The sequence below is a fragment of the Cotesia typhae genome, unplaced genomic scaffold, assembly GCF_013202065.1.
Source record: "Cotesia typhae breed Kobodo isofemale line unplaced genomic scaffold, CoteBio_Ctyphae contig_43, whole genome shotgun sequence".
NCBI classification, from domain to species: Eukaryota; Metazoa; Arthropoda; class Insecta; order Hymenoptera; family Braconidae; genus Cotesia; species Cotesia typhae.
In genome coordinates this window covers 315,652-339,982 of record NW_027423752.1, presented here as the reverse complement: position 1 = coordinate 339,982, position 24,331 = coordinate 315,652, and the positions used below count along the sequence as shown (strand labels likewise).

General features: G+C 26.9%; 1 protein-coding gene across 4 annotated transcripts in view; it reads left to right on the top strand.

The window, feature by feature from the left end:
- The window catches only part of Kdm3 (Lysine demethylase 3), a 133,893-nt gene that overhangs the window by 5,771 nt on the left and 103,791 nt on the right, over window positions 1–24,331 (top strand). For 3 of the 4 annotated variants that reach the window (XM_074244322.1, XM_074244319.1, XM_074244321.1), the window contains exons 3-7: window positions 16,694–16,939; window positions 17,403–17,516; window positions 20,410–20,607; window positions 20,725–20,809; window positions 20,905–20,996. In XM_074244322.1, the coding sequence (XP_074100423.1) occupies window positions 16,694–16,939; window positions 17,403–17,516; window positions 20,410–20,607; window positions 20,725–20,809; window positions 20,905–20,996 (735 nt within the window). The remainder of the gene's footprint in view (window positions 1–16,693; window positions 16,940–17,402; window positions 17,517–20,409; window positions 20,608–20,724; window positions 20,810–20,904; window positions 20,997–24,331) is intronic. The other variant, XM_074244320.1, reaches the window with a different exon arrangement.

Here is a 24,331-nt window from a genome sequence, read left to right as displayed (position 1 = left end):
TAAAACTAAATTGTCAACAGGGCTTATAATAGAACTGTTTTTTTTTTTTTTTTTTTTTTTTTTTTAATTTATTAATCTCACTAAGATTTACGGTAAACTAAATATTTTAGGTAAAACGAAAGTTTTTAAGTTTTTCTTCATATTTTATTTTAAGTATTTTATAATCTCTTTTCATTGAAAATTGTTGGTATAATTTAAAATACAATGACATAATTCTGATTTTTCTTAAGAACTAGCATAATTTTTTTTTAATAATTTTAAAATGAAATTCTTGAATAATAATCTAGTGAAATTAATTAAAATTTTTCATTAGACTTTAGAGTAAGAATTTTCGGTGCAAAATTTCAAAACCAAATTATTAAACAAAAAACAGACAATTTTTTAATATTCAATATTAAAAATACAAAAAATTCGCTTGAGAATTTTTTTTATACTAAAAAAAAATAATTTTTAATAATCTTTCATATTTTGAAGTTGTAATATTACATTTTTTAAACGAAATTTCAATACTGCGATAAAAAAAATTAATGAAGTAATTAATAAAATTCTGATCAATTTCATTATTTTTCTCATCATAAATTTACGCGTATTTTTAATTTAAATTATCAAGTTCTTAATTAAAATTTTTTAAAACAATTATAGTAAAATAAATTGGAGCTAAAATTTTTAATTTAACGAATATTTTTTTGACACAAGTTTACAAATTACAGCACTTCTATGAGCTGTAAATCATTTAGTAAAAAAACCAACAATGTGTCAATGATACAAGAAAAATATCGATAATTAAATAATAGAACATGTTCTATTTACTTGTTTCTAAAGTACAAACCGAACCACGTGCTCGAATACACGATTGTGTCCTCGGTGTGTCGTGGTAGGTTTTCTGCTTATACACCTGCCAAGTTCACCGTTACTCAAGTTGTGGCATGTCACGAAAACCATTTAAGGTGTCGTCGCGGTTTGTACGTATACACCGCAAATACTTTTTTATTTAATGTTTAATTCATACATATTTTTTTTTTTGTTGTACAACAATTTTACTAAAATTATTATAATTTCTGTTGACACATTAATTATCTCTTAATAATTTTAAATTTCCACCGAAGATTAAATAAATTAAAAACTCAATTTTTTTTTTTTTTTTTATACTAAAATTTTCTCAAGCGTTTTTTTACCCTTATTAATTTCCTGCGAAATTAACCAAGTTGAGAGTAGAACCGACAGCTTCTTGACGTCGACGTCCGGACGACTGCTAGCATAAATACATCTGCGTGTCATGACTTTCGTGCCCTCATCTTTAAAAGTAAGAGAAGAGAGAGTAGACAGGTAAAAGAAAAATAAAAGGGAGAAAGAATAACATATACCATTTTCATACTTCATACATACATACATTAAAAAATTTTTTTCTACTTCAAAAGACCAGAGATGACATTTTAATTATAACAGCGTCCTTACACATCTCTAATATTATTTTAAAAAAACATAATCCACTTAAACCTTGTGCTCCATTTAACACGAGGAATTTCAATATAAATCTCAAGATTTCCGTTTCAGTTCTCTGTTTTTTAAAAAAATTTTTTTTCTTGTCTCTGAAACTGAATTTATTCCGTACATCCGTGGGGACTTGTCCGTGAGTCCCCAAATGGGGAATATCTTCGAGGTTATCGACCGATCGGTTATGCCCTCAAATTTTTTCTTTAAAATTTACTGACCAAAAAAAAAAAAAAACAAGTCAGCTTGAGTTTGGTATTTTTCTCAGTACAGATAAAATTTTTATCTCTATTTTGATATTTTTAAAATTATTCAAATAAAAATGACCACAATTTTTCAAAGTTACAGAATATGAACAAAAATAAAAAATAAATTCTTTACATATTATCATTAATTATTGTTAGATCAAGTTGAACGACCTCGTTATCTCGACAGTGAATTAAAATCCTAAAATATTAAGTATTTCAAGTCGATTTAACTCGAATGAAAAATTTGCATTTTTTACAATATATTTAATTAATAAAAATACATCTTTAGTTTATAAGCTTAAAATCTATCAGAAAGTTTTCAAATATATAGTTAAATATAAATTTCTTTAGTTGCGTTACTTCATCGATAAATGTTACGTAACAACACCCACGTCTATAAGTCCTTATGTGAGAATGTAACGTGTGTTATTTATTTTGAAGCCTAGCCTCCACGGTCAAAATTTCTGATTGGCTAGTAGTACATTGATATCAGTTCTGCTAAGACCAATATATGTTTTACGTTTATTATCTTTCATTATGTAACTTTTAAACATTTATCTTAAAATATTTCTTGAGATTAATTGTTTCAACTTGATCATTTTATATTAAATTTTATTGTTAATAAAAAAATAAAAAAAATTATTTAATTTCACGGTCTAGAATATTTTAACACATAATAAATTATCTCTAAAATTTTGCATAAAAAAATTTATTTGTAGATTGTAAAAGAATGAAATTGTGATTTAAGACAAAAAAAATTTTTTTTCTAGATGTTGTTTTTTTTTTTTTTTTTTTTTTTTTTTTTTTTTTATTGAATACTTGAAAAATTATGAGTAAAAATACTGAGTAAAAAAAAATTTCAGATAGTAGCTAGTATAATCCAGATGTCACGCAGTATAATCCAGATTATAATGAGTATAATCCAGATATCACACAGTATAATCTAGATTATAATGAGTATAATCCAGATATCACGCAGTATAATCTGGATTATATTAGCTACTATCTGAAAAAATTTTTCACCATAGATATCATTGAGTATAATCTGGGATGATATCCAGTGTCATCTTATTCTTTCCGTATAGTTAAAAAAAATTTTTTAAATGTTTAATTTACAATTATTTGCCAAAAAAGTGACCGTTAAATTAATTAAAAAAAAATTTAATATTTTGAAGTGTTACAACTTTTAAAATTTCATTTTAAGAAAAATTGCCGGACAGGATATTGAAAAATGTTACTCCAATTTTTGATAAAACTCCTTTTATTAAAAAAATTTTATACATTAATTGATTTTAGAGGCATTGATAATCAGTTTTACGCTCCACTGAAATATAATCTTGAATGATTAGCATTGAATACAGTAATTTAAGAATAAATTTAACCGTGACATCGAAATTTAACTCAAATATTTGAATACTCAGAATACAATACATTAAAACCTTGAATTTTTTAACGTGATCAAGACATTTTTAAACGAATACACCACGGAAGTATTAAGCTTAAACAGGAACTCGAAGCTTACAAAAAATTGTGCTGGATATTTTTTAAGTTTTAAATTTCTCTAAGTTTATGGTTAAACTTCATAAAAAAAAAAAAAAAAAAGAATACCAAGCTTTATTTTTTAAGGTACTTTTGAATTAAAAATTAATTTTGCTTCTTAGTTTAAATAAATTTAAAAATTTATGAAAAATAAAAATAATTAATCATTCTTTTTATGATAAGTAAAACATTTTCTAAAACTTTTAACCAGCTTTCGTGGAATCCAGGTAGTCACACCAGTTACGATTGTCACGGTATTTTTCGAACCAACGAAATCTTTCCTTGTTAATATTTAAATAAAATTTACTACAATAAATTCCACAGTAACATTCATGTACTTAAAGATTTTAACAAATTAATCCTTATTATCCATATTCGGGATTTATTTTCTTTTCTTTGCTAGTTTTCTTCCTGGTATCGCTTTTAAGAAATTCTTTACAATGAATGTTTGTTCAGTAATCAGCAAATCTCTGTCTTATGTTAAAATTTTTCTAATTCCGTGTGTAATTATAAGAGAAAATTATCGGTATTATTTTTCACATTATCCGTTTGAATTTTAGTCAAATTTTTTCAAAGACAATTTCAAAAATTAAATAGTGTTGTTTTTTTACTGTACAACTAACAGAAAAATTTCAGTAGATTTTAATAAAATGTTGCTCCTTATATAAATTAAATAATATACATTGCAGAATTTAATCGAGTGGTAAATATTCTAAATATGAAACTTGATTGAATTATTGATAAATTTTTAAATTATCTCTTATCAAAATCAGTTAATTATTTGCTATCAGATTGTAAAAATCAACTATTTATATTAATATATTTTATCATATGTTAAGGTTTATACAATATTTAAATATCGAGGTTTTTAATTTAAATATTAAGTGAATCATAACATTTCAAGTCGAAAAGGTAAAGCAACATATGAATTTACATGAATATATTGACGGTTCGAGTTTGTATGCTTATTTAAAAAGTACACTATGATTTTTGGTGATTGTTTGCAGTGTAGTATTTTTTCATGCTATTTTTAAATAAAGTAAAAGGTATTTTTTTTTTTTTTTAATATATTAATATTAGTGTTACGATTGAAAATATAGACACGTAAATTTCACTTTATATTTCTTTTGACAAAATAGATCTTCAAATACTAAAAATTTATATTTAGTTATCGAAAATGTCATTTTTTTAATTAGTAATATCTATTATCGAAATAATCCATGTCTCCTAACTAATTAGATTTTTTAAATAAATTTTCCTTTATCATAACCCAGATAGCTCAATTTTCTCAGATTCAGAATATTTTTTTCATTACACAGCGAAGAGATTTTTTTTCTGCGCACATATTCATAAAATATAAATTATTTGCATAGATTTTTCAACAGGAGTTTTCGGCTGATGCTTAATATGATTTTACGAATAAAGTTAGATACTGAATTTAACAAAAATCTAAAAATTTTTTTATAAATATAAAATTATAACGAAAAAATATTTAGCAAAAAATTTCACTTTCAGAAATTAAAAAAAATTAAAGTGCAAATTTTTTTATAATAATTAATTGGTTTTAAAAATTCCAAGAGTTGTTAGATGCTTGCTAATTTCAGCACCATATGAAAATTTGACTTTTCGACGTTTGAAACTTAGTTTTCCAGACAGAAAAAAAATTTCTTGCTCCAAGAAAATTTTAAGGAAGACAAAAGTTATTTTGGAGCAAAAAGAAATTTTCTTGGCTCAAAAGACTTCACAATAAATTTTCAATCACAATTTCTTAATAATTTTTTGAGCCAAGAAAATTTATACTTTAGTCAAAAATTTTTTTTTTAGTGTGAAAAAATTAATTACGAAATCACGGTCGGGAATCGAACCTAAAATCTCCGCGTATTAATCAACTTTACACTTTTTCTACTTCTATTTTTTTTTAAATTACAAGTGCATACAGATTTCTAAAGATGAATAGCTCAGAATAATGAATCATGGGTTTATTTCAATGAAAAATAATTTGTTTGCAACTTTAGTGATGACTAACATTCTTGAAGGTACAACAACCTATCCCCATACTTAAATTACTGGGTAAATCCAGTAGAAAAATAACTGAAAAAAAAATTTAGAATTTTTAAGAAGCATAATTTAAAATTAATGAAAAAAGCACGGAAATAAGATTATCTTACATAGAATGAACTTCTCATACGACATTTCGTTAAGATAAAAAAAAATTCGTATGCAAAGACAAAGAGTGAGTGAGTGTGTTATGTGAAGAGAGAGGAGAAAAAGAAGCCGTGCACGTTCTCGACGTTCTCGACCCGTAAACAATGCCCTCCCCGACCTAGTTTCCAAGTCTCGCGCGTAGAAAGCGGAGACTTGCATAACCTTCTCTCTGTTCTCGTGCTTGTTCTAACTATACTTATACTTACTCTATTCCATTTGTAACTCCTATGTACTGTGTATCTACCGTACACCGCTACATACCACTTAACTCCAAACTCAATACTTAAACATACATAATAAATATACATACATCTCTACTCTGTATTCGGTATTTAATATACCCAAATATAGCCACCGTGAAATGTGCTTAAAAATATTTCTTATTTCTTCATTAAATTATCTTCTGAGAATTCATTTAAATTTGAATAACTCCGCTGAGATTTTTATTTGATTTAAATTATTTGAACACGTGGTATATTATGTTTATTATTATTCGCATTCGTATTCCTAGTTTGTTGTAATGAGTAACTGAAAAATTTTTGACCGTAAACTAATCTTGAGAATTTCTTTGATCTACATATGTGGAGTAAGTAGTACATCAGTCAATGTATGATTTCAAGTACTTATACATACATATATACACGTTTGTATAAGTCAAAAGTTAAGCACATGTAAGCCTAGTCCTATATCCGTTTTAGAACTTTTTGAGTGGTTTACATATATATATATATATATATATAGATATAGATATAGATATAGATATATATGTATAGTATGATGGCAAATTAATGTGGAAGTCTAGTGCTAGCTAAAAATATTATCGAAGACGATAATAAAAATTTTTCATTTAATTATAATAGAAGTAATGATAAATAAATGAACTTTAAAATTTTTAGGAATTTTTTTTGGGCAATTTTTTATTTATTTCTTTTTTTTTTACGATTACAAAGTTTAAATATAGTTAAAAGTTTTCAAAAATTATCTTTCAATTTCACACTTGGAAATAAAGAATGAAACTTTTTCTGGCTTCTGTTTTTTTTTTTTTTTTTTTTTTTAAATGCTTAAAGTTTAAAAACAAGTTTTGGTAATTATTTACAAGTGAAATCAATCCTACACAGAAAGAAAAAAAGTCTTGAGTCAAGCCTAAATTTTCTTAAATCAAGAAAATCTTAAGGAAAACTGAAAATTTCTTGAATGAAGTTGAAATTTTTTGAACGAAATAAAATTTTTTTAAGCTTAGAAAATTTCTTCTTGCTCCAAAATAATTTCAGTCTTCCTTCTTCCTTCTTGGTTCAAGAAAATTTTTTTTCTGTGCATTACTAGGTGAAAAATTAATATTTTATAATTTTTTTTATTTTGCTTATTTTTACGGCGCATTTATGATAAAAGATTTCGTGAAAGAAAAAAATTAAGATTTCGATAGCTTTTTAACGTCTAAAAATTGGAAAAAATTTTGGCTCATATTTTTTGATAAAATTTCTATTTAATCTTTTTTTGATACATTTTTTTTTTTTTTTTTTTTTTGAAAAATACATAAAAAAATAACAAATGATTGATCAAAAAAAAATTTAACACGGGTTGACCCCACTTGTTAATAATTACCCAAATTTTCTCCCTATCTACCATTCTAATTAAAATTTTATTACATCATTTATATTATGGTTGCGTTTTTGTCCAATTTTAAATTAATAATTCACATAAAAAAATTTTCTTTCTCGATTATCATAACTTTTAAAAGTAATTACTTGTGGGTGACTTCTTTTAATTTTCACTGAAAAATGAAAAAAAATAATTTTTTGTCTTCTCGCAAGTACTAGCCTAAGACAATGCTTCTTCTTTTTTTTATTTTCTCATCTTCGTTCTTTAAATCTTGGTCTTGTCTTTACACACCGTACCGACGAAACTCATCGCGACTCGATTTGTTTCAAAGAAAAGGCGTGTATGTTGAGGGATGAGACGGGTATAAAGTAGTAGGGTGGGTGGCAAGGATGAGGGGCCGGGGATAAGAAGAGAACAGGTTCCTGGCAGAGCAACTCACTACTTCAGGTCACTCACCCAGATTCTACACACATCAGGCATGCATCTTATTTTCTCATTTCTTATATTATATACTATATACACATCTTATATTTTTATTTATAACATATTTATTATTCCTTTGAGTCGCTAAAAATTCTCTATGCTTATTTAAGCCGAATCAGGCTTTTAAATAAATATCATCTTTTAAAATAAATTAGATCGATTAATAAAATATTATCTTTTAAAAATATTTCTATGAAAAAATTAAATATAGTTATTTACTGTCTTTAATTTATTATCATGCAATCAAATATTTAAATTAGGTTTTTAAATTCAAAAAGTATCGACTACTACGAATACTATTGAATACTTACATAAATAACACATTCATTAATATTTATTATTTTTCATTCGTAATATAAAATCTATTTTTTCAAATCTAATACCGCAACAATTTAAATCATAATTTTAATTTATGGCAAAAGATCGAGGATAAAAAAAAATTTTTTTTTTTATCACTTCTACCCCTTTTAATTCTTTTAATTTCATTTTTTTTTGTACTTGATATTTAATTTTAATGATAACGATAATATACATCGATTATCATTGAGATATCACAATTAATTTATCCTTGGAATTTAATAATTCAAAATATCGGAATTTTTTCCTTGATAATTATTTATTGACGTCGGAAAATCCAGTACTGGACAAATGAGTCAATTAAAATTTAGCATTGAACAAGTAATGAATTATTTTATGAAACAAATTGAAATTTTAACTTGATTTATTATTTAAAAATAATAAAATTCAATACTAAGCATTATCTGAGGCATTTATTTACAAATTAAAATAGGTTTGGATAAAAAATAAATTATTTAAACTTATGAATTAAAAGTATCGAGTTATTGACAAGTTTTTATTGTAAAAAGTTAATTTTCTTTAGAATTATATTCTTGTGAGCTAGTAAAATTATTATAAAATTTAAAATGAATTATTCTGGTACCTGAAATAAAATTTGGAGTAGATAAATGAAAAAATATTTTGAATAATTAAATGACTTAAAATTTTATTAAGTACTTTAATTTTATTAATTACGTGTTTTAATTGCTTGTGTAATAATGCAAGAGCTAGCGTTAATCGATTTTTTTTTTTTTTTTTTTTTAGTACTTCTAGTGAAACATAAAGTTCCGGTAAAAACTTGAGTTTCTTCATGCTCAACATAATCCTTCAAGCACTGTGAAAATTTGTACAAATGCAACCTACATTTTTTTGACAAAAAAAAAAATATATAGATTGTGTGCTGTATTTGTTCGTGGAAAGTTTTTTCGAAAAAATTCTACCAGAAGTTTAAAATGGTTTTATTTGATGTTTAAGTACAGAAAAAAATTGTACTATCGAGTAACCCCACATGTGGCGAGCTAAACCTTTCCGGAAAAAAATTTAAAACCTTTAAAAAATTTATGACTCAAACGGGTGTGGGTCTTTAGGTTGGAAAAAGGAAAAAGATCCTTGTATTTATTATTTTAGGAAAACATTTTTAAGTTCTGAGTTTAAATTTATTTTCATAGGAGTTTTATGACTATCGTTGAGCACCAATTAAAAAATAAGCATTGAAACTACAAAAAAATATTTAGATTTGTATATTAAGGGATTCATTTTTCTATGAAAATATAAATTAACAAAATTGAAGAGAAAGAATGATTGGGCCGTTTTTATAAAAAAGAGTTTAATTTTTTGAGTAAAAAATCTTGTATAAAATAATTTGAATTTCTTGTTGCTCGTCGTGTCCTTGTGTCGAGTGATCCGGTTGACGTCACCATCATCACTAGTGTCTTATACACCAGCTATTATTACGTCACACACTTGAGAGAACATAAAAAGATGTGGTGGAGTGTGTGAGTATGTGTATTATATGTATGTAATATTACCAAGTGGGAAAAGGAAGCTTAAAACGACAGTAATCATGACTGGTTTACGATTCGCAAGGTTAACCCTCTACTTTTATACATACATACTACACTGCGTTGCTTATTTACTCACAATAATTACTATAGCCTCTTTGTTTTCCTTGTTCACGGAAAAACATTTTTTTCATTCACGAATACTTAATAATAATACCGTACAAAATAATAATCATTATTTATATTATTAAGGGAATAAGAAAAATTTTCAGGTCAGTGTATTTATATGATAAAATTTGAAGATACTCTATCTCTAGATGCATAATTAAAAAATGACATTTTTAAAGGTATAAGCTCACCTCAACATTCCACTTATCGAGACCTTTCATTTGAGTATCCACATGCATTTTTGATATATTTTTCATATATACATATATATAATATATATAAATATATAAAATATATGAAAAATGCATGTGGGTACTCAAATGAAAGCTCTTGATGAGTGTAACATCAGGATGAGCTTATATCTTTTGAAATGTCAATATTTAAAAAAGTACAATACAATTTAACAAAAATTATTATGTGATAGAGCAAAATTTTATTTATTTATAATTTACAAGTCACATAGTGACTGCAGGTTGATAGTTACTATTATTAATTATAAAAATTAAAAATTTGTCAAAAATTTATATAATAAATTTGAAACACGAACAATTTAAAAAAAAAAAGAAAAAATCATTTAATAGATGTAAAAAAACGTAAAAAAAATAAAAGAAAAGATAACATAAATTCAAGAAACATGAGTAGATTTTAAAATAAAGCAGAGTAAAGTTAAAGGTAATATAAAATTTTTGGGGTTTTTCAAATCAGCTGATAAACATCAGCAGACTTGGGGATATGCTCTGAATGCGTTATGTCATATATACATATATACTTGTATATAGGTATAAATATATTGTAGGATAGAGCACGTTGAGGTCGTTGGCCCTGACGTGCGCACGAAGCGTGCCGACGACTCCGCGTGTGTAAAAACCCCTTCCGTCACTGCACCACCCTACTCAGTCCCCTTTGTATACACATGTGCATATGTGGTGCATGTGCACAGTGATGAAGAACAAACGCATGCAAGACGACTCGCTGTGAAATTTAACCCTTTGAAAATTACACAAAAGTCCATTTATTTATACTTTCTTCTTTTTTTTTTTTGTTTCATCTAAAACATATCTGCTGCAAAAGAAAAAAAATAATCCAATAATTTTAACGGTATAGAGAAATGAGAAAAGGAGATGGATCTTGCATAGCTATTATATGTAAAGAAAATGAAAATGAAAAATACTTTTGTGTGTAAAAAAGTTTTCTTTTATGCACTTATAAATGTACATACAAAAGAAAGAGAAAAAAATATGAATGTATATAGATTTATGTTATAAAACGGAGAAATGTATGTGGGCGACCGACTTGAGAGTCACAGAGAAGTGTAACGGGGATCGAAAAAACGTCAGGGGGGGGGGGGGATTTACAGTCCGGTATGTAGGGCAGAAGGGCTACCGTGTGATCAATAAATCTCTTCGCTTTTTTCTTTCATTTTTTCTTTGACCTGTTTGACATTTACTTGAGAATGCCGAGAAAAATTTATGACACAATTATAAAAAAAAAAAAAAATTATTTATAAATTTTTTGATTTTTGATTAATTTTGTTAAAACAAAATTTTTGTAGATCGTAAAAAAAAATATTTGCGTAAAAATTTTATTTTGAAAAATTTTACTTCACGTGAAGATAAATTTTTTCATGAAGATATTAATATTTATCAGCACACAAAACAAAGTAGGTGTCTCCCGCAGAGTTAACAGAAATTTTAAAATAGTACGCTTCGTATTTTTAACATTGTTTTCAAATAATTTTTTTTTTTTTTTTTTTTTTTTTTTAATTATTTGTTACCAAGTCAACGAATGTCGTGAAGCAACTGAGGGGTGTGGTTCTGTAAAATTTATGTCGGTGTTACTAAGAGAGAATTTTTTCATCTATCGAATCGTTTGTTGTAGAAAGAAATTTATCAATAATTAATCAGAAGTATAAAATAATAAAAGTATGAATAAAAAAAATAGCATGTACTTTATTTATAGATCATCTTAACTTAAGAAGAGTATTTTGATATCTAAACAGTATCTACTCTTGATGGCACAGAAGTAGACAGTATAACCCGTATATCGGTGGTGTCTCTACCCTCTCGGTTCCCTCGGGTTTTCCCCTTAAATTCCATCGACTATACGAGGACTAGACTTGACTTAACTCCCCCAGTTCCCTGACCCCCTCATCCCCTTGCGCCCTCAACTATCACGTGCTTCTGACTCTCACGGCACACCCAACGGCCATTATCCCCTTTACTCCCAAGTACTCACCAACGGAAACGACAATACCCTCTTTAAGAGTTCAACTATCTAAATATAATTCAACTATTTCGATTATTTATTTTTATAGTGAATTTTTTTTTTAATTTATCACTAAAATATTTCGTGTCACGTTTTAAATTTTTTTATTAATATATATTAAATTTATATTTGAATTGTGAATTTGGAAACATTTTATTTTGGAAATTAGGGTAATAAACAGAGTGTAATAAGGATAGATATCATGTCGGTTTAAATGGTCTGCATTATAACGATTAATCTAGTTTATTATTAAAAGGATCCATACTTTGATTAAATGTCATTAGTTTTATTGTCCTAGGCGAACTATTTCTGAGCACGTCAATAATGTTCTTACAATTTATTCTTTACTTCAGTCCTTATACTGACAGATCAATTAACTATTCAAGAAAAAAAATCTTGATTAAAGAAAATTATTTTGATGAATTTCACTGTCGTAAATTAGAGGAAAAAAATTTTTAAAGTGTGTTAAATTTACATAAGTCAAGAAAAATTGAATTTTATATCATTTTCTTTAATCAAATTTTTTTTCTTGCATCAAATTAATTTTTATTATCAGTGTAAAAGTACGTCATGAATTTTTTAACAAAAAATTATTATTATTTATTTTTTTTTCCTAGCAACCTCTTTACACTGAAAAAAAATTAACTTAAATCGAGAGAAAAATTCTTGAACCAAGAAAATCATTTTGAAGAGTTTCATTAGCTTGAATCAAGACGAAAAGTATATTTGAATTAATTAAAATTTACTTAAACCAAGAAAAATTTCTTAGCTTAAGAATTTTTCTATTCAAATCAAGATGAAATTTTTCAAAATTATTGATTTGATTTAAGTAAATTTATTTATCTGTGTAAAAACTCTCATTTTTTCACTTATCTTTTTTCCATATACTTGAACTAAAAACAACTTTTTAGTTCAATAATTTTTTCACTTGATTCAAGATAATCAAACTCTTCAAAATGATATTCTTGGTTAATTTTTTTCTCAAATCAATTTAATTTTTAATTGTAGTATATTAATTGAATAAAAAATAAAAAAAAGAATGTAAAACTTTTCGATTAATAATCATGTAAAAATTTAAAATTTTTTTTTCCATAAATTCTCAAATCTTATCTTTCATTAACGTTTACTGCAATTAAAATTTTGAGCCAAAAAAATTAAATCTATTTTCTAAAATTGATAAAAATTTTTAACTTAATATTTTAACTTGTCGCATTATTTAACTAACAAAATAGTAAAATTCTTTATTTATCGTGAGGTTTCATATTTGTATAATTTCAATAATTAAAAAAATAATTCTTGATAAATCACGCTATTGAGTGAATAAAAATTAATCAATAACATTAATGTCGATAAAATAAATCACGAATTAAAACTTTTGCATAATTATCTCCTCTTTTTTACGATCCAAATAAAAAAACATAATTTCAATTTTTATAAAAATTTTAATTGCAATTAAAATAAAAAAATAATTGATGATAAAGAAGTACGAATAAATGACATTGATAATCCATTTGTTGACAACCAAAACTGTTAGTGTCAACTATATGAATGGAATGAGCGCAATTGTAGAGGGGGATCCGTTAAATTGATTAAAATAATTGATTAGTAATTGAGGAACACCCTGTAGATAGGATCGAATGTCGAGCCACGCGCCGGGAGACTCGAGCGACCGACCCAAGGTCAGACGGTGGCCTCCAACTTCCGGTGTTGGTAACCGGAGAGTGTAAGCGGGACAATCCGCGTAATCCAACACTCGAACTTATTTTTTTTTTATTTATTAATTAGAAAATAAAAAATTTTATAATTAATTTTTTTTTCAATTAAAAAATGATAAAAATCAAAATTCGGAATTTTAAATTTATTTTCCGGGATTTAAATTGAATTTCCCGTACAAAAGCAACCATCAATCGCCATCAGACCCAAAAAGGGCTGTACTGTGCCCTTTTTTTTTTCTTGTGCCTTTTTTTATCCCTTTATCATCCCCTTTACTCCCGTGTCCACGGTTTTCGTCGTAACTCACTCGACGCTGCATCTCTACTCGCTACGGCCTATTTATTCACAAAAATGCACTCTATCACCGACATACTCGTATACAAAAATACTCTCATGCCGGCTTCAAATGAAATGCAAGTTCTTTTGTCGAGAAAAAAAAAATATTAAATTCACCTACCCTGCATTTTTTCACTCTCGCGAATATTAAATGGACTCTTTTATTTTTACCCAAAAGCTACCTCTTAAATCAAATTAAAAATTTTTCACTTAAACTTACAGACCAAAAATTTTTTAAATGTCTCACTATTTATGCTCCAATCGTAATTGTATAAATATTTCCAATCTTTTCCTAGAGGAAAATAATAATATAATATAATCGGTAGTTATTTAGAAAGTGTTTGATTCGGTTAGTTGCTTCAAATTAAGTTAAGTTAACTAAAATAAAAAAAATGACTTCCAATGACTTTACTAGAATTGGTGAAAAGCGAAAGGGACGGAAATAGTGTTTTCGTACTTTAACGCAGTTCAATACCCCTTTTTTTTTATTGAGTTCATGCCCTCTAACTTTTATTTATTTATTTATTTTTTTTTTTTTTTTTCAATACTCGTATTATTTTTTAGTTTTATTCCTCTATTTATTCATTTTATTCCTCCAAATATTAACACATGTATTTTTTATTCGAAATTAATTATTGACTGAGTAAAATAAATTTTTAATTTAAATATTGATTATTTTTAATAATATTTAAAATTAAAACAATAATTTTTTTGAAATATTGCCAATTTTTAAATTAAAAAACAAAATAATTATCATTTTTTTGTATTTTATTTTTTTAATTTTTATATTTAGATTAATAATTTTTTTTTTTATTTATCAAAATTACATTCCAAATTAAAAAAAAAAAATTTTTTTTTCTTAACATCTAAAATTTTGAAATTTTTACGAGTTTATTATAATTTTTTTTTTTTTATACTTTTGCCATTTGGCTATACTGCCTTAGCATTGGAATTAAATAATAAATAAGTAAAATAAATTTTTTTGCTTTGAAAAAAATTATCTTCACTTTAAAAAAATTTTTTTCTTCATTTTAATTTAAAAAATTTGTAAATTAAAACAAAAAAAAATGATAAACAATTTAATTATTATTAAATTGTAAATTTTTTAATTGACTAAATTTTTTTTTAATCGTTAGGTAGCATAGTAGGCGCTGAAATGATTTCAAACTAGTTTGTGGAGTTAGAGAATTTAGCGATCAGAGTGGGGAAACATTGAGATAGGTCGGGAATTTTCATGATGGCCGCAACAAGTACCGAAGAAAAGGCGCTAGTTGCGCCAGTGTTGCCAAGGCGACAATGTGGGTGGGACTTGAGTGTGTCATAACATTAAGGAGGTGGAGTCACGGCAGCCATCATGAATTACCGTCCTAACAGTTCCTGCCATCTCGCGGGTTTTATTCAAACTAAAATTCATTAAATTTTCGCGCGGTTTTTTTAAATTTGAAAAATTTTTTAAATCCACAAAATTTGAACAAAAAATTTGTCTGAGGAAAGATAAATTTTTTTTTGTAAACTTGATAAAAAAATGACGCTTTTTTTTTTTTTTTTTTTTCACTTCAATTATTAGTCAATAAATATGTAACTTATATAATTTGTACTTATGATAGTACTTGATAGTTATACGAGGTCTCCTTACTAAACTGAGCGTGCGATTTATTCGACCCACGCCTCTTCCTTTACATTTCTACCACTAGACTTTTTTTAGCTTATTCTTCATATAACTCATGATCATGAATAATGCATTGTAATTGCAATTATATGCTCTTCATACTTATTCATAGATGTAAACACGCGGCCAGGCGGCGGAATTTAATAATACAATTCCTTAACTGAATAACAATAAAAACAGTTTTTTCTTTTTTTTTTTTTTCATCTTGTGCTTTTTCTTCTTCATCTTCTTTCTTATGTTTTAATGATTGAAACTTAAATATATATTTATTTCAATTTAATTGTACGCTCGTGAAATTTAAATTATCGAATCTGATATAACTTGAGTTTTAAATAGCTCTCACATTCCAACTATTGATTTTACTGAAATAGTTATAAATATATATCTTTTTAATGAGAATTATATACTTTACTAAACTTTTTTAATTGCTTTTTTCAGTATATATACTGTTGGAAATATTAATTTGATTTGAAGTAAGAAATTTTGGAGAGAGAAAATTACTTATTATCCAATTTTATTATAAAATTTAGTTCAAAAAATTTTGAATCAAGATTTTTTAAAATTAGCCTAAAATTTAACAGAAAAATTGTTGAATAAAATTTTTTTTCATGATTAAAATTTTGCTAAGAAACTTTTTTAAATTCCACTTAATTCAAAATTTCTAAATTTATCAAGATAATTTTCTTGATTTAAGATTTTTTTTTAAATCATACCAGATTGTACTGAGTAAAAAAAAATTTCAGATAGTAGCTAGTATAATCCAGATGTCACGCAGTATAATCCAGATTATAATGAGTATAATCCAGATATCACGCAGTATAATACAGATTATACTAGCAACTATCTTAAATTTTTTTTTTCACTACAGATATCACTGAGTATAATCTGGAATGATATCCAGTGTCATCTTGTTTTTTCCGTGTAGTTTATTCTATTTTTTAGTTTAAAAAAGCTGAATAAGTATTTTGAAATAAAAAAAAATTTTTTTCATCAAAAATTTTATTGATCATAACTGTCCCAAGCCCACAAAAAATATCAAAAAACCCTATTACAAAAATAAGACTTAAAATTACCATAAATAAAAATGACCACGCTATTTAAAATCCCATGTGTAATTAATTATTATAATTATTTTTCAGGTTCTTGTTGAATACGACGACGTGGAATGGCACAGACGAGAATGGTTATCACCGCATCGAGACACAGCCTTTACATATTTTCTCATCGAAAAAGGAGTTTTTTGGGCAGAGCGTCCAGATCCACGACAAAATGGTCTCACTGCCATCGATCAATACAATCACAGCAACCATACACATAATAATCACCGTATTAACGGCAAATCTAAAGGATCAACATCCGCAAATACCGTTCCTTGGCCTGCTATCGTAAGTGCCAATTAAATACGTTTAGTTATTATATTTAAAAATAAAAATAGATTAAAACACCGAAAAAAATATTTTATGCTGTTTCGGTAAACATTAAAAAAAAAAAAAAAAAAAAAAACGTTTCTCAAATAAATTAATCCGAGAGAGTCTTGATGCCTTTGAAGGAAGTTACAAACGGAAATACCAAGCATACATGCGCTTTTATATTGGAGTGTAAGAAACCAGCTGGCTCCCACGTGCTGGTAGCTTTTCTCTAATCGTAATTAGACACATTTAATTAACTGTACTGTCTCACGAAATACAGCATTAAGAGGTCTCTTTCTCTCTCACGGGCGAAAGTGCCATTATTTTTTTTTTTACATAAATTTTATTTTCACATCAACACTTAGTACATAATTGATTAGATTTTATTGAGCAATTTATTGTGACCATAATTTACACGTGTAAAAATTTTTTGTTTCAGGGATTTTATTCACTTGTAGCAAGAGAAGAATTACACGAAGACATGATGCCTGTTGAGTTTATAAATGATAAAAAATTGGAATTTGTCGATTATACAAAACTAAAACCATTTACGGTAAATTATTTTTATTTTAAAATTTTTATTTAGTTTACAAAGGGCGTTAATGTGTGTTTGTCTAAGTAGGAGCTAAATGATTTAAAAAATAGGATTGTGTAAATTAATGGAAATCCTTGAGTGAGGTTTTGAACTTGCATGCCAGACGAGTTTAGAGCTTACAAACATTGTTCGTGGAATTGTTTCCAAGTAATTAAACTGCTAAAAAGTTTTGTCGTTAAAACTTGATCACATTGAGCAGCCAGATGGAAGTGGTTTGGCAAAACGATCCCACTAAAAGGGAATGAGTTGTGTAGAAGGACTTTTGAGTAGTCGTTTATGTTTCTAGCTAGTTGCTATTATAGTTTATTAGTTTACGAGCTTGTGGTTAAGCTATTTGCTATAATTATTCGTTTTTTTTTGTTATCACAACTTGTACTTTAATTTTACTATTTAGATAATTTTACTATTTACTCCAAAAAGAACGATTCTTGCCAACAAAATTATTATCAGTCTTTTGTAATTAATTATTTCAATTAGTAAAATATTTTTTGCCTCATGATTTTTGTTAAATTGCACTGAACTTTCTTAAATATTGACGTTTTTGAAAATGTAAGCTCATCCCGACGTTATACTCATCAAGACCTTTCATTTGAATACCCACATCAATTTTTCATATATTTTATATATATATATATATATATATATATGATATTCCTCATATTTGTGGAATATATGAAATATATAAAAAAAATCGTGTGGGTATTCAAATGAAAGGTCTTGATGAGTGTAACTCCAGGATGAGCTTATATCGTTGATAATATTAGTGGTAGACAAAACACACCGTAATTTCTTTATTATTGACATTTTTTAAGATATAAGCTCATCCCGATGTTACACTCATCAAGAGCTTTCATTTGAGTACCCACATGCATTTTTGATATATTTTTCATATATACATATATATAATATATATAAATATATAAAATATATGAAAAATTGATGTGGGTACTCAAATGAAAGGTCTCGATGAGTGTAACATCGGGATGAGCTTATATCTTAAAAAATGTCAATATTTCACAAAATAAAAAAACCGATTTTATTATATGACTATCCTGGGCACAAAATTTTTCTTATTCTCTTAATAATATAGATAATTACAGCGAATCTATTTTGATTTAGGAAAAATAATTATTTTTAAAACAACCAACCAATTGTCACTTCAATCATTTTTTTTTGAATTTTAGATTTTTGGTTTAAGAATTTCAAATTTCAAATTTTATTTTTTTACTAAAAAAATTGAATATCTTGGCGCAAAAATAAAATTGTAAAAATATTCTTCAATCTATTTTTTTTTTTTTTAAGTATAAAAAATAAATTGAGTGACATAATTTGAATTAAATAACCAAAGACAGTTGTAAAAATAAAAAAAATAATTAGCCAATTGGTTGATATACTTTCACAAATATAATAACAACATGGTATGAGTGTTGTCGAGTCCGACGACCCTGAACTATAAACGGCATTCTCTCCCATCTCCTACCAAAGCAAACCAAGCCAAACCAGCAAGGCACAAGGCAGTAAGAGTAGTACATGCACACTATCTACCATACACTGTATGTAATATGTACCGTCGCCATACGATTGGATCGTTCATATATGATAGGAATGAAAAGCATACAAGCTCCCAGGGAGTTTTAAAACTTTTATTTTTCCTCCGTTGGTAAAATAAGCTAAGCCAAATAAAAAAGTCAAAAGCACTGCTTTAATATCTTTTTATTTTTATTATTCTTTATCATTTGCTTTTTTTTTTTTTTTTTTTTTTTTTTTTACTGGCAGCTGTGCGACCCACCTCTTTCTTACTTTGCTTGCTTTGCCTTCTCATCTGCAATTGCTTTCAACTTGTACACCATACTCTCTACTAGTATATATATACATTACATGCACAGCTTTATATTTGTACGTATACCATAGCATCTTACGCTGGAGAACGGCCAAGACCAGAGGCGCCAACATAATCCTTGTTTCTTCTATATAACGGTCCTTGGCAAAGGATCAAGTCACGTGTCTTGTTGCTTCTTCACTTATATACGGCATTCCATATCTATTTTGACATATTTTTATCATAACACATCAATATTTATTGAAATGATAAAAATCGATAGAAATAATTTAAATTGTTAAAAAAAAAAACAATAAAATTTTCTTCTTCTTTAATTTTATTTTTATTCAAAAGTTAAATTTAACAAGCTCAAACTAACTTTTGAATTACTACAGATAGATTTAAACTTTTCTGATCAAGACGAAGTGCTTTGAGTTGAGTCAAAGTATCCGAAACTCTGAAACTTGTTCACAAAGTTTTGACTTTCTTTATAAAGTTTTTAAATAAAATCAAAGAAAAAGTTATAAAAAAATATTTCTTAACGTGAGTTTGATCGATCAACTATAAAAGGTTTAATTTTATTCAAATACTTTTTTATTTTTTATCCTTAAATATAAATATAAATTTTTTTTTAATTAATTAAAAATTTTCTCTATATTATTAAAAGAATAAAAAAAAATAATTTGCTTTATTAAATAATGAATTTTTTTAAATTGCATTGTACTTTCTTAAATATTGAAGTTTTTGAAGATATAAGCTCATCCCGATGTTACACTCATCAAGACCTTTCATTTGAGTACCCACATCAATTTTTCATATATTTTATATATTTACATATATTATATATATTTATATATGAAAAATATATCAAAAATGCATGTGGGTACTCAAATGAAAGGTCTTGATGAGTGTAACATCGGGATGAGCTTATATCTTTTAAAACGTCAATATTAAAAAAAGTGATGGCAGTCACATAGTGAATAATAATTGAAATAAAATAAAACTAACTTCGTTATTATTTACTGATTTAAGCAGCAAGATTGGGAACTAACGAAAGGAAGTTTACCATGGGCAAATGCTATAAGAAGATGGGCAGAGATGCAGGATGGTCAAAGGATTTTATTAACCACACCTAGTGTTCTAGTTGGCTTCAGGGTCGAGGTTTATCGCGCTGAAGGCACTACCCAATGGTATACAGCTGTCATTGTCGGTTACAACGAATCAACCAAGGTAATCAACTTTTTATATTTTTATTTATGGTCATCTCCATTAATTAATATCCTCGACACACTCGTTATAATTTATTTTTTGTTAAAATAATTATTAATTAATTATTTTACCTTCCAGGATTTAACAGTAACTGATGATACCGTGCTTGAAGAGCACAATGAAGATCCACGATTAGTTCAGATGCGTTTGATTGGCGATGGAGGTAATTTATAAATTTAAGTATTATGTATTAGTGTAAATATGTAACTTAAAAGACATTGAAAGTTAACACTGGCACTTTCTCATTTTATGATGCAGTTGTAGAGAGTATCATGAGGGGCGAGGTTGTCGGCATGACGCCGAGGAGGTCGAGGTCGTCGACTGGCCTGATGACGCACGCAATTGTCGTCGTAAGTATACTTTAATTTTTTAAACAATAAATTTACTCATCTGTTTATTTATCCACATCTTGGATATTAATCTGTTGACTGTGGTTGTAAAAAATTCATATCTTGAGTAAATATCTAAGCAAATAATTAAAATACAAAATAGTAAGTTAAGTATAATCGTATAACTTGTTCTTATCCTGTTGAACGAAAATATCGGGCAACTTGGAATAACTGGTGGATACTTGGAATATTGCCAAGTAATCCAGACACTGTGGTTTTTTTTTCTTTTTTTTTTTCTATCCGGTATCCAGTACACACTCAAGTTCAACCAAATAAAGCAACGGAAATACTTTACTTATAAAACTAAAATGCCAGTGGTTATTTTGGATGAAAAAGAAGAATAAAGGAAATAAAAATAAAGTGATAGAAGAACTATCTTGATTCAAGAAAGTTATTTTGAAGACAACTGGTTATCTTTTTTGAAGAATTTCTTGTCTTGAATCTCAAGTTTTGATCGATACAAACTCAAGAGTAATTTTCTTTAACAATAATTTTTTAAAACTTGTTCAAGAACTAGTTTTTTCTTCAAAAATAGCCAGTAAAATTTTTACTCTAAAATAATCTAAAAAGTATTCAAGGATTTTTTGATACAAAAAGTGGTAATTATTTACAAGTTGGATCCACTATTTTAATTTTCATTTTTTTTTTTTTTTTTTAATTTTTACATTTTTTCTTGCAAAATATATAAAAAAATACTGAGTGAAAAAAAAATTTCAGATAGTAGCTAGTATAATCCAGATTACAATGAGTATAATCCAGATAGTAGCTAGTATAATCCAGATTACAATGGGTATAATCCAGATATCACCCAGTATAATCTGGATTATACTAGCTACTATCTGAAATTTTTTTTTCACCACAGATATCACTGAGTATAATCTGGGATGATATCCAGTGTCATCTTGAATCAATATTACCTCGTATTTTAATCTAAGAAGAAGAACTCCTTAAACGAAGAATGTATGTATTTCGTTTAAAAAAACACTAACAGTACTTCATTAAAGTAAAATTATGGAAAAAAAAAAAAAAAAAAAAAAAAAAAAAATTGAATGCTCTTTTAAAAGTTTTAATATGTTGATTCGCAAGTAAATTTTTTGAATGAATATTAAAAAATTTAAAAGGGGATATTTTTCTTGAATCAAATAGTTTTTTTTTTTTTTTGAGCGAAGTTGTTAAAAGAGATAGTAATAAATAATGAGATATTGAATGGTGTAAGGGTTAAAAAACAGGGGCATGAATAACAAGATAGAGTAAAAAATGAGAGGGATAAAAAGACATCAAATGAAAGGGAAGTGGAGTCGAGTATTGATATGTGGCAAGTGAAAGATTCACTACAGATATACAAAATAAATACATAGGAGAGTTTGGTACATAAACGAGAAGCGTGGAATGGAATGGAATGGAATGGAATAGAAGGCCATCGACGAGGGTTGAATGTGTATGAAAAGTTTTAAAGACTTGAAGCAGAGGAAAGAGATGGAGGTTGGGAGTTGAAACTACGTGAAGAGGAATATGACGGAGGGTGAATATCAGTAGAGGGTGAATGGAGGGTAAATCATGTTGGAGGAAATAGAAAAGGATGAAGGGAAATCACCACCAGCAGGAGCAGAGCAAGCAGTGGCAGCAACAGCAGTGCCAGCAGAATATAAGCGAATGTAGGAGAAGCTGGTGCTGGTGCTAGAGCTGGTGCTGTAGCTGGAGGAACTTGAAACTGGGGAATCGCATCGTTAAAGGGGTGGATACGTTCAGCGTTGAGAATCGCGTTGATGTAGGTGAGGGTAGAATAGCATCAGGGCGGCGGTCTCGGCTCCAGCTGTATTGATTCGCTCGCGGATTTTGCGGGGATAAAGGGGACTCTATTTGGAAGCCGAGACACACCCCCGTTGGCCTGGGTAACACGGCTACACGGCAACACGGTTACACGATTCTCCCAGCACTATATACTGAGCGGAGTTTGTGCATGGAACTCACCCCTTTAGCAATCCCGTACAACATTCTAGTCCAAGCTCTATATTTTACTTTCTCTCTCTTTCTCTCTCGCTTTGCTTCCTCTGGCTTGTTGGTTATTGTCGGCTAGTACACGTCTACCAAACTCTATTCACGTGCTCCCGTCTCTTTTTACCCTCTTTCACTCCGAGGATACCACACCCTCAGTACTCTCACTACCTCTACATATATATACATACACACCGATCTCTGCTTTTTCAAAGCATCGTGTGTTTACATCCGCCGACTAATAGCTCCATCCAAGTCATCACTCTCGGCTATTAGTAATTCCTTTTCACTTGCATTTTTATTTTTATTGCATAATACATTATTTTAATAACATCATTATCATCAGCCTTTATTTTATTACTCGTTAAATTGATAATTAGTTTTTTTAAATATATGTACAGCTTTTTTTTTAAGCTGACAGCTATTAAATTGAAAAATTTAAGCTTTTAATTTTTTTAATAAAAAATATTAATTTTAGAGGTTTTATTACTCTGAAATAAATTTTATTGGAAACAAAATTTAACCTTTATTTCAAGGTTGTTTATTTTCATACTAAAAAATTTTTAATAATAATAATATTTATTGTTCATTTGCTGAGATTTACAATTTAAATTAGTATTTGTTTTACAATAAAATTTGATAATTATTTACAAATAGGGTCCACCCTATTTTTGGCCATTTTTTTTTATGTCGCATTTTGATAAAAAATATCGTGAAAGAAAAAAATAAAGATTTCGATAGTTTTTTTGCCTTTAAAAATTGGAAAAAATTATTATTTGATCTTTTTGATCAATTTTTTTTTTAAATATAAAAAAACAAACAAGTAAAAAAAAAAAAAAAGTTAAATATCTCAATTTTCTAAAAAATTTTTAAATTGTTTGAAAATTTGTAAAATTCGTGCTACTCAATTTTTTTTTTTTTTTAATTTATTTTTTTTATATATTTTTGAAAAAAAAATTATATCAATAAAATCAAATAAAAATTTCATTCAAAAAATGAAAATTAAAATGGTGGACCTTATTTGTAAATTATTACCTAAAATTTTTTTGTTAAATAGAAGATCAATTAATGATAATAATTTTTATATATTTAAAACAGCCTACATTATTTTTTTTTGAATTTTTTTAACTCTGTTTAAAAAAATTTTTATTTTATCTTCTTTTAATAATAATAATAATATTTCTAGTGCATTCCCTCCAGTCACCTGTTTAGTTAGTCATAAAATAATTTATGAACGCATTATATAGTCAACATTCCATCGTTCCCCTTCATTCTATTCATTTGTACATACATATGTGAAT